The sequence below is a fragment of the Hoplias malabaricus genome, chromosome 3, assembly GCF_029633855.1.
Source record: "Hoplias malabaricus isolate fHopMal1 chromosome 3, fHopMal1.hap1, whole genome shotgun sequence".
Classification (NCBI taxonomy): domain Eukaryota; kingdom Metazoa; phylum Chordata; class Actinopteri; order Characiformes; family Erythrinidae; genus Hoplias; species Hoplias malabaricus.
The window spans coordinates 9,406,417-9,418,143 of NC_089802.1; the positions used below are offsets into that span (position 1 = coordinate 9,406,417).

The following is an 11,727-nucleotide window of genomic DNA, read 5'->3' on the forward strand; positions in this document are numbered from 1 at the left end:
GTAGAAAACGGGTTGTTGATTTTTATATCATTCAAAACAGGGAAAGGCTCTCTGTTTTTTTTTGTAGCTACAGGATAAGAAGTGGAAAACCAATTAACCAAATGTACATGGACCAAATAGGTAGGGAGTTGCGTTGGTAGATGTTATTATTTGGCAGAATATCTCTTGTTTTTTTCCTACTTTCACCCCTGTGTAGTTTTCTCTGTCCACTAGGCCCTTGACCTGCAGCCTTGAACTCCAGGCCTTGGTGCTTGTGCCATATCTTCATACCAGAATCCCCTTCCTGTGTGTGTGTGTGTGTGTTCAGGCTACAGAGTCCAGCTGCAGCTGCCACACATCCCTTACTCCCACCCAAGCTTTGAAACACTGAACATTTCTCAAAAAAAAAAAAAAAAAGAGAATTGAACAACCACCCCTCTGTCTTGTTGCCTAAAACCAGCGCAGGTGCACAGATAAGCTGCTCTGGAGCCCTTGTGGATCGACCCCTAGCCTGGTCATTAAGCTAAATACAGTGCTCCAAGCTGGTTTAAACAAGGACATAGTAAATGTAAATTAAACAGAAATATTAGGTGACATTGCAGGAGGTTAATGCTAAATACTAAGCAGCTTTTTCTCACATTAACTCTTTCTGTTGTGTCTGTAAATGCACGGTACTCTCTATTTTCTGTTTGTCTCTCTATCCGCACACAGTCACGTGTTCTGGTACAGCATCTGGACTCAGCTGTCCTGTGAGGTTACTGTGACACTGAACATACAGGAAGAACAAAACCATGAAAATGTGTGATAAGATCTAAGAGAACAAGGTACACTCTCTTGTACATTTGTAAACATTAACATCACGCAGAGAGCCTGGGTTGTTCGACAAGCAGGATTTATGAGTTGTCCGGATGAGCCCAGAATGGAGGATTGTTTTGTAGGAATGTCCCTCGGCCGTTTTTCCTGTTGGACGCATTTGATTTTACGCTGAAGTTTTGTGGCTAAACCGATAAGTCATTCGTCTTGTTTGATGCTTTGATGCGGTCGGCGTAATCCAACAAATATTCAGAAAAAGAACCACGTTTTATACCTAGAACCAAAGTCAGACTGTAAACACTGGTCTGTTCCTGTTACTGCATTTCTAAATTTCTACCAAAAAAAGTTCACAGGTAATTTTCAGCAGAGAAACACCTTATTAACATGTCACTGTTGTAAGCAAAGGGCGACACGGTGGTGCAGCAGGTAGTGTCGCTGTCACACAGTTCCAGGGGCCTGGAGGTTGAGGGTTCGATTCCTGCTCCGGGTGACTGTCTGTGAGGAGTTTGGTGTGTTCTCCCTGTGTCTGTGTGGGTTTCCTCCGGGTGACTGTCTGTGAGGAGTGTGGTGTGTTCTCTCTGTGTCTGCGTGGGTTTCCTCCGGGTGCTCTGGTTTCCTCCCAGAGTCCAAAAACACACGTTGGTAGATGGATTGGTGACTCAAAAAGTGTGTGTGCGTGTCTGTGTTGCCCTGTGAAGGACTGGCGCCTTGCGGGAATACACCCTGGAATAGGATCTGAATAGGCTCTGGACCCACCGCGACCCTGCACCGGATAAGTGGTTACAGATAATAAATGAATGTGACATGCTCACACAATATATATATGGAAAAAAATGTGCACCAGAACCATGTCAAAAGTATTTTTTCTTATTTTCTTGTAACATAAAATATCTTTGTATCTTTTTAATACTAAACAAGAACACATGCTTAAAGTTGTTCTGATCGCTCAGATTTCATCAGGTTACAGTGAAAACATTTGATTAGAGTATTACAGTTTGAGAGATTGTACCTAAGTGCCACTACATAAAAACTGTTACTACACATCTCTGGTTGAATATACACTTAATCCTAACTCTAAACATTATGTATGTATCACAGTGTCACATCTTATTTGGGATTTAATTATGCCCTTATTCTTTTAGACTTATTCACAGATCACTAAATGCCTTTCCAGTATTTTAATCCTGAGGCGTAATACTCATATAGTATCATCACATTCAGAATAATGTTCTCTAATATCTTTAACAGTGACAGATATCCTACATTTTTCTAGTGATTCAACCCTCCCACCGCTCCCCTTCCCTGAAGTCCACTAAGTTTTGTGGTTTTATTGACCAAATACAGACATTCATTTTTATACTTTTTTCAAATTTCTATCCCATAAAAATCTGCTTTTGTTTTTATAAATGATCTCTCGCCTGATTTATCCATTGAAACAAGGGAGATTCAGGCCTTGATTAAGCTGATCCTTATAATGAAACATCTACCTCACAAAAAGCATTCTTCATTCATCTTTCAGGACGAGTGTAGTGAAAAATCTCATTATTATAGTTTTATTTCTTTATCTCCAGTGTAAATATCAGATTGATGGTGGTACCAATAGACTATTCTATGTCTGTCTGATACAGTATCAAATGCTGTGTTAGAGAATAGAGACGAATATGGACATAAATATTTCTCCTACATTTTAGCAATAAATTGTGCTTTGAGGTAAGTGTGTGATGTGGTGGAATGACTACATCTACTTGTCTTTAGTTAGTCAAAAAATGCTGCAGCTCGTGTACATATGAGGACCAATAAAAGGGAGCGTATTTGTCCTGTAATGGCACCCCTGCTATTGTTGTGGGTAAATTGTAGAGTACATTTTAAAACCTTTGCTTTGACTTTTCAGATATTGCGATGCTCCAAAAGGCATTTCTGATATATTTGTGCCTTATTTAAATGCTAGGACCCTGAGGTCTTAAGCTAGTTATGGGGTCTTGGTAGAAGTAGTAGCAATAAAAAAAAAACTGAAGGGAGAATGTACTTTGCAGTCCATGTTCCTACACTGTGGAACAGCCTGTCCCTGGATGTTAGACTCATTGAACCGAAGGACTTTTTAGAAATCTGAGGCTGGCGTTCCATTGAAATGCAATAAGGCACCATTTACGGTAGTTTATAACATTTCTGAAAAGTATATTACACATCAGAAGCTTATTGCAATATTTCTAGTTAATTTTGATGTTTTTTTTCAATGGGGCATTATTTCCTTTTACATAAAGGAATAATAGTTCATATAAATATTAACCATCTGAATGACTCACTTAAGGATTCTCTTAGCCATTTTAGTTTCTTGGGCATAATATAAACAGAATATAAAAAGAATGAATAAAACAAAAATGTAGCTTCACCAGGGGTATCCAAACTTTTGCATACCACTTAACCGTAATGTACTCAATACCATTTTCCCTGTTTGTGAGTTTTGAAGTCCAAGCAGCACAGAAAGGAAAATCTGTAAGGAACATGGAGCAGCTTGTGGTTTATAGTTCAGGAAGGCCTCACAGCCAAGGAGAGTCTGCGGTGTCAGTGCGGGTGACTGAGGTGCACCAGGGAGTACAGCGTCCCGTCACTGGTCTTTGGTGAGGCTGTCAATGCCCCGTTTTGCCCCGAGGACGTTTCTGTGCGGTAGATATGCGCACGGGTCTTGAAGCAACCGAAGCGGCTGGCCAACATGAAAAAGTCCCTCTTGAAAGTCTTGGTGAAGAAAGCATAGAGGAATGGGTTGGCGCAGGAGTTGATGGGATAGAAAAGCACCAGCAACACCTTGGCATGCGTCACGGTGATGAGCGGCAGCTTGAGTGCTGCAGAGATGGCAAAAAATGAGATGGGCGCCATGCACAGGAAGTCAGTAAAAATGAGCACTGCCATGCGCTTGGCCACTCGCATGTCTGCATGTGCATGCACAAAGGCGGGGTTGCGAACAGTCACATAGATGCGCAGGTAGCATGCACACACGCACAGAAAGGCAGCCACGTTGAGTAGCAGGAGTAGGATTACGTAGCCTTGTGACAGCGGTGTCTCCACGTCCATTGGCAGGCAGATGCTGGTCTTCATGTAGCTGCTCACACCAAGCATGGGCAGCAGAGCAGTCAGCAGGGCGAAGAGCCAGCCACATGCCATGAATGCACACGCATGACGCAGGCGCAGCTGCTGCTCCAGCTGCATGGCATGTGTAATGGTGTGCCAGCGCTCTAGTGTGATGGCCGTCAATGTGTACACAGACAATTCGCTGGCGAAAACCGTAAAGAAGCCGGCAGCTCTGCAGCCAGGGCTCATCTGCCAGTCGATGCCGTGGTTGTAGTAGTGGGAGCGGGTTCGGATGTCCACTGCTGCAATCATGAGCAGGTAAAGGCCCATGCAGAGGTCAGCGAAGGCCAGGTGACACATGAGGAACCTAGGCACAGTCAGCTTGTAACGGCTGCTTAGGAGCACCAGGAGGACAATGGAGTTGCCAACAATGGCCAACACGCTGATGAACCAGTTGAGAACCCGTAGGACGGTGAAGCCCATGATGTCCTCGCATGGATTAAAAGCGTCGGGCTCTGGAGAACAGGTCACTTCAATCACATCCTTGCAGTGCTCCTCAAAAAAATACGGTTCCAGACTGCTGAGTTTAGTTTCATTGCACAAATGGTTCTTTTCTGACCTGCAAAGGCACACAGAATGTGCAAAAGTTAATTTGGTTTATATAATGCTCGTTTCAGTGTAGATGCATGAACACACCTTGAATCCTAGGCCTAAAGCTCAGGCATTAATTGAATATTTGTTGGCTACTACACACTTAAAAACTAAGGATCGGTTCTAAAAAAGGTGTTTTTTGAAAATACACCACGAAACAGAACTGCTTCTTCAAAGAACCCAATCTCAAGGTATTGTTCTTAACAGAACTACATTTTTTTATATTAATGTGGCATGTTATTTTTAATTATTATTTTGCAATGGATGTCATAAAAACACCCTATCGCCAACCTCTAACGTTGAAGTTATGTTTAGCATGGTTTTGTGATGAAGGGTTTTACTCACTTGTTCTTTCTGAAATTTTTGAAGGCACAGCAGTGGCTGGGGTAGGTAAGATTGGCCTGGGTGAGTTCAGCAAACAGCTCCAGAGGAGGTAACCACCTCAGAGAGTAGACAGAGGTGGCCGACAGCAGCTTCAGACTCCTCAGCATGCTCTCTGGTAAGGAACTGATGCTAGTACGAGATATGTCCCTGCACAGATAACCAAGCCAGTTTCATGTCAGGTATCAATAGCATTGACTGTTGTGTCAGTTATCAAACGTCATTTTTGACTTTTGTGTTCTGTATTCAGTTTGTATTTACAACCAATGACTTCTAGATGTAACTGTAGATAAAACCAGACTTAGTGTCTGTGTAACCTGCAACTGTAAGTTTAATTTAGTAGTAGATAAACAGTGATAAAATCTGTTTGAGAACAAATTAGCGAAGCAGTTTTCATGCGTAACATCGGCAAGCAGTAAGCAACTTGATTCATATACCTATGTATGAAAAATAACTAGTTCTGGTTATCTTCTGCACAGTCTACATGGCTAATTTTAAGCCTCTGAGAATAACACGCGTGCGGGTGTAACAGCTACTTGTGAGTTGTGTGATGCAGCTGGCAGTCCGGATTGTTGATTGTGAGAGCTGGCTGTGCTTACAGTACGACGGGGCCTTCAGCTCCAAGAAAAGCGTGGCTGTGGATTTGTCTAAGTTCTTGATTTCCCATGAGAAACCTGAGCAAGGGAAAGAGTAGAACATGTAAGTGATGTATTTATAAGAAATATATAAAACAAAGATATGGAGAAACCTGACAACAAAAAGAACTCACAGTTTTTCCATTTTTGTTCCATTGAAGGCATTTGAGTCCACGTTAATGATTCCATTTTTTGTCAGCCTACTTTTATTAAAATAATAAAAAATAATAATACAATTACAGTGTATTATAATTATGGTGTTATTTACAGCAACATTAACATGCATGCACGGTAAGAAAAAATATAAATCTATAAAATTATAGATTTTAACATTGTCCACTAAAGACACAAAAAGTGTATATATCGCTCTAAAGGTACAATAGTGTTCCTAAAACCTACACTGTAAAAAATTCCTTTTAAATTTTACAGTAAAATACTGGCAGCAGAGTTCCCAGGCATCTACAGTATTTTTACAGGAACACTACTGTATTCCAAATTTACAGCATATTACTGTAATTAAATAATACAATAATTTACTGTAAATACTGCGATTTTCAATAAAATACTGTAGCTGACTTGCTGTAAATTTACAGCAATTTTTTACAGTGTAGTTGTGTACAGTGAAGATACACTGTGTTCGGTTTTCCAGAAGGAAAAGTAAGTATATATATACATATATATGTTTTAATAAAATAACCCTTTAAACTACAAATCCAAAACAAGTGGATTGTATAAAATGAGAGAAACCTGGTAAGTGTAATTTTCGGTAATTTTTATAAATAAAATTTTAATCAAAACATAAATTCGCAAAGAATATGAAACAGAAAAGTGTCTGTCTTTTTATTTTTCTCAAACAGGAATTACATATTTTTTGTGCCATCAGAGAATCTTTCCCATCGTTATTGCAAGATGGAGCAGTATGTTATTTTTCGAAACAGCAAATGCTTGTCTCTTAGAGAGTAGGACAAAGAGCAGACAAACCTAGTCGAATATTTCAGTTGAAAACAAGCAAGCTTGTGTGTTTCACTAGGTCACACTTCACTGTTTTTGTCCTGTGGTACTTCATGAAACGTAGTTAAGTTAAGAAACCTAGGTTAGCTTGTCTGTACTGCTAAACATTTGACAAAAATAAAATGACAGACCATCCATTTTTCATGTTTTAATATCTGTTTTTAAAATGAAAAAAGAGTGACCAAAAAGTACACGGACCCAACCTAAACATCTAATAATGGAATGGAATATGTTACATTGTGTTACCTTAAGACAGGAGGAATACAAATGTCACAAAACAAACAAGACCAGATGAATTACAGTATTACAGTGTTAATGTTAGTGGAAAGAAGAGTCTTCTGTAGTTTTGAGTGAGTATACAAACATATCTGTGGTATATGCCTAATATTGTGTAGATCCCCCTCATGCCTTTAGAACCACAATGAACTCTGCAAGACCTCTGAAGATGTCCTGTGGTATCCGTTCATAGATGGGGCTTGTTTTTCCAGCACGTCCCACAGATGCTCAGTCGGGCTGAGATCTGGGGAATTTGGAGGCCAAGTCAGTACCTTGAACTCTTTGTCATGGTTCCCAAACTGTTCATGAAAATCTTTTTGCAATGTGACTTTGTGCATTATTCTGCAAAAAGAGGCCAATGCCATTAGAAATTACTGTACAAGATGTACATGCACTTAGTCATCCTTGTGGGTACTCTGATCAGTGGCCACACAGCCCACACAACCCCATATGCAGCAAGCTTTGATGCATTGTGTGTTTTAATATCTCCATAATATTTGCAACAACGCTTCTGGGATTAGACTTAACTCTTCCTGCGCCTTCAGTACCGATGACCCAACAAAGGACCTACTTTGTTGAGATGCTCTGACCTAGTCATTTAGCCATCAAAATTTGCCCCTGGTTAAAGTCGCTCATCACCCGATTTTTAATGCTTCCAACACAGTTCAAGAAGTAAATCTTCTCTTGCTGCCCAAATATTCCCCAACCCTCTGACAGCTGCCACTGCAAAGAGATCCTCAACACTATTCACAGCACCTTTCAGTGTTTTTAATGTAGTGCACAATTGGCATTTCTAGGTGACACAACAAGAGGTACATTAATATAATGTAGATAACATGTAGTTCAGAAAATACAACAGTTATGTAACTGTCATCACTCAGAATATACTTACAGTTCCGTTATTATGCCACTGGTAAGTCCAAGAAAAGCATTGCTGGGTATCAGGTCTATGTACATGTTATCTTGTAAGTCACTAGGAAAAGAAAAAAACAGCACATTATTTTTGGCAGTGATACTGCTGTTTCTCATCCAAACATTTGTTGCATAATACATAAATGCCTGCTGATGACCATTCATAAATTATATGGATATGAATATGTATACATACAACAGAAATTCAGGAGCAGCCGACTGGACATTGGAGAAGTCAGGAAGGACTATAAGACCAGTGTTTGAAATTGTCCTGAAAGCACATGGAAGCACATTTAATGAATGTGGCTTGTTTAATGGGCCATTTGTGTTTTGTGGACTTTGTTTCCTGTGAGAAATGTTTGATACAGTAATGACCCATGCTTAGGTCATTGTGCCTTTTCACTGAGATTTTACAGGGCTTTTAATTTAACTCAGTTCTGACAGTAACTCGTGGGAATATACTCCTTTCTCCCCGCTGAGAAACTCTGAACCTGAAACAGACACAGGAAAGCAGTACTCACAGATATCTCAGCTTGGGAAGTCTCCAGAAGGCATCTTTGTGAATAGTGTCAAGGTTTTTTGATTTAGTAAGAGTTCTGTTGGTAGAAAATAGTTTTTTATAATTGTATTGCAAAAAATATCACAGCCTGAGAAATAAATTTGTTTGTTTTCGTGATATACATATTTGAATAACATGGGAATATGCATAAACAGATATTTTCAAGATATTGAATATATTTTAACGCTGTCAAAAGTGTAAAAAAAAGGAATGCATTTTATAGTTTCACCAAGTCTGACAGAGCTAAAACCTACATCTCCTCTAGTTGGGTTAAGTTTGCAAATGCGTAGGCTTCAATTCGCTGGAGGACACCATTCTCAGACACCATTCTGTGAAAACAGTGGTAATGATCATTTAACACCGACATCATCAATGCTACACAAACAACAACAGTAATGAAGGACCTAAAAGTCTATTCTAAAAGCCTATTGTACAAATTTATTGTTTACATAACTGCCTGGGTAAATGGCTATGCACTTTATGATGTTTCCTGAGGAAACAACACTGCACTGTCAATCTGAAGTTCATTTACTTTATTCCTTAAAGACCCTTTGCTAAATCTCTGAACACAATAGTGGATATAAAAATTTCGCTTCACCGTACAGCTATTTTTCTGTGATTCATATCTGCTGTGTTTCGTGCCCCTTCAATACATCATGTTCTTTATCAAAGACTAAACATGTTCTATTCAGACTAAATATCCAATATTTAGATGAGTTTTCACATGAAAACAAAGCCAGAAAAGTTGATCTATGAACCCTAAACGTTATGTCTTTGATTAGTTTTCTCAAGTAATATATCTGCATTGTAGGAGATTATTATAAAAAATTATTACATTATTTCCTGTGAAAACATATAAACCTGCACCCACACTTCAGTAAAGTAATTGCTTGTGGTTTTTACTTACATTCGCTTGAGCTCATGAAGTGATGAAAGGGCTCCTTGTGGAAGGACGGTGATCTGAGTCAGTCTGATCTCCCTGTTCACAGTCAGAAGTAAATAAATTGTTTGAAAAAACAGTACTAAGCCATAGGCTGTTTATTTCCCTTTGATTATATATTATTTTGTACATTAAATATATGATATGTAATGTATTTTTTCTAACAGTTAGAATTCCATTTCTGTAAATTCTTGTTACATTTTTACAGCTGTGCTCTAGAAACGCACTGACGACACGTTTCTGACTCATTGTTGGAACAGAGCAATTTTTAACAGGAATGTTGTGGATATTTGTTATTTACAGTAATGTGTCAGTAATATCTATCTATCTATCTATCTATCTATCTATCTATCTATCTATCTATCTATCTATCTATCTAAATTCTTTTTTATATTTATATAATCTATATTAGCCCCCTCCAGGGTGTATTCCCACCTTGCGCCCAATGATTCCAGGTAGGCTCTGGACCCACCGCGACCCTGAACTGGATAAGGGTTACAGATAATGAATGAATAATCTATATTAGTTTTATCCATATATTTAGGCAATTGAATTTCAGTGTAAATGTAGATCATAGGATTATTTAAGGGAACCAAATGTGGTTATTCAATGGCATCACTCCAGAATAGGAATATACACGGCTTGGCTGTGGTTAAAATATTCAGACTGAAGAGAAGCAGTATGGTCTTCTTGAAAAATTCCTATCCCTCTTCTGTCAAGCACAGAACTGTTTGTTCCTGTGTCCTTAAGTAGCAAATGCGTGCTGCTGTGCTACACTGCCAGAAGAACCCCGCACTCCCCAAAAAGCACAGAAATAAAATGTAGCTAAATAAACAAATAAATAAATAAAGCCCTATTGTGGGATGGTATGCAGAAATGCAGAAAATAGCTCCAGAACACAGAACGGCTGTGCTGTTGTCTGGCCAGTTTGTGGGTGAAGCTAAACATGGCCTGTGAGGGGCATAGCACACAGCTGAGGCAGAGAGGATGATGCCTTTGAGAATGACCTCAGCTCAGCTCCACAAATCTGACTGCAAACTGCTCTCACATCAGAAATAGTACTCAAAACAAACCTGTGAGGATTAATGAACCTAGGAAATGCTCATGTGCTCAATCTCTCTCTCATACACCTCTTTCTTTCTCCCACTCTCTTCCCCAGCAGAGTCAAATAGGCTTGATGAGGCTAGCAGATAACCATTTCTTGTGATGCATGAAAAACAAGCTGTAATTTCTTGTGATGCGTGAAAAACAGGCTATTAAAATCCCCCTTGCAGCAGAGTTCAAGGCTGAGTGTGTATCTGTGTGTGTTTGAGAAATCTGATAGCCTTGGCAATGGAAAATATATGTTTCAAACTTCAAAACAACAACATATTTTTGTTGTCAGTCAAATTTCTAAGCTGTCAGTGACCTCAACAGTAACAAGAAGCTTGAAAACAATAACTGAAATCCTATGTACACAACAGAATGAATTTGCTTGTGTCTGTCAGATTTTCCTTAAGTTACATCATAATTTCTTGGAATGCTCTTTTAACTAATAGGGCGTAATAAACATTAATTGTATAAACAGTCTTTGCTACCAGACATCACACCTATGCTAATAATAATATTAGACTTGCTCAAAAAATCAAATCTAAGGGATGAAGAGAGGTTAAAAGTTTTGTAAAATGACCTCAAATTATCAAATGAGGTCAGAGTGAGGTCAGAATATTTCTTAGAATTTAATTATACGAGAACAAATGTGAACATTATAAACCAGTTATAACTTCATCACTTCTTTACATTATACGGCAAGTGTGTATTTGTACTTACACATAGAAGGTGTTTTTCGGGATGTCGCTTGGCAACCGCTGAACCTTGTTGCCCAGACAGAAGAAGGAGCGAGTCGTCCTGTTAGCTGAGCAGATGTGAGATCCCAAATATGAACTGTGTGTGTGTGCCATGAGAAAACTGAGGCTAAAGCCCAGCATCACCATCCAGACCATCATCTTCATTCTTCTGAGTTTAGTATGGGCTTGGGTTCACTTTTGGATATTGACCTGTACACCCTCAGTGTGGGAACCAAGGAGAGGTTTTTTCAGTGCAGTGTTCTGCAGCAGGCCTTCATCACCAGAATATGGACTTGTACGACAGCTGACAGGAGAATCTCGTAGTCTGGTTGGGTTTGCAGGATGCCTGTTTGCCGAATGGTAATGAGTTTCTTGTTGAGCAGTGTGGTTGGTCAAGAGTGCTCCAGCCAAAGCCATTGAAGTCCTTGAGAAAAAGGAGCTCTGATAACAAGCTTATGTTATTCTGAATTCTGTTGCCACTCCTCTCATTCTCCTCCTTCTTTTCCTCTTGCCCAGGATCGTCCTTTGCTCCACCCAGTATTCTTTACATTACTTACCAAGCTTCTCACATCAAGAGTTGCATACATCAAAAGCACTTATGTTGGTGTTCATGAGATCGGATCGTGGTTTTATTATATATTTGGGGTGTTTCTGGAAGGGATGAGTAAGTTTCTCTCT

At 39.4% G+C, this 11,727-nt stretch overlaps 1 protein-coding gene across 1 annotated transcript; it reads right to left on the bottom strand.

Annotated features, from left to right (window-relative positions):
• Nucleotides 1–1,690: 1,690 nt before the first annotated feature.
• Nucleotides 1,691–11,459, bottom strand: fshr (follicle stimulating hormone receptor). Its single transcript, XM_066662735.1, has 10 exons — nt 11,033–11,459; nt 9,191–9,262; nt 8,538–8,612; nt 8,246–8,320; nt 7,921–7,995; nt 7,705–7,785; nt 5,660–5,728; nt 5,490–5,564; nt 4,855–5,040; nt 1,691–4,477 (listed from the first exon to the last, which is right to left on the bottom strand). The coding sequence occupies exons 1-10, from the start codon at nt 11,212–11,214 to the stop codon at nt 3,355–3,357; spliced, it is 2,013 nt and encodes a 670-aa protein (XP_066518832.1). The 5' UTR covers nt 11,215–11,459; the 3' UTR covers nt 1,691–3,354.
• Nucleotides 11,460–11,727: the final 268 nt, after the last annotated feature.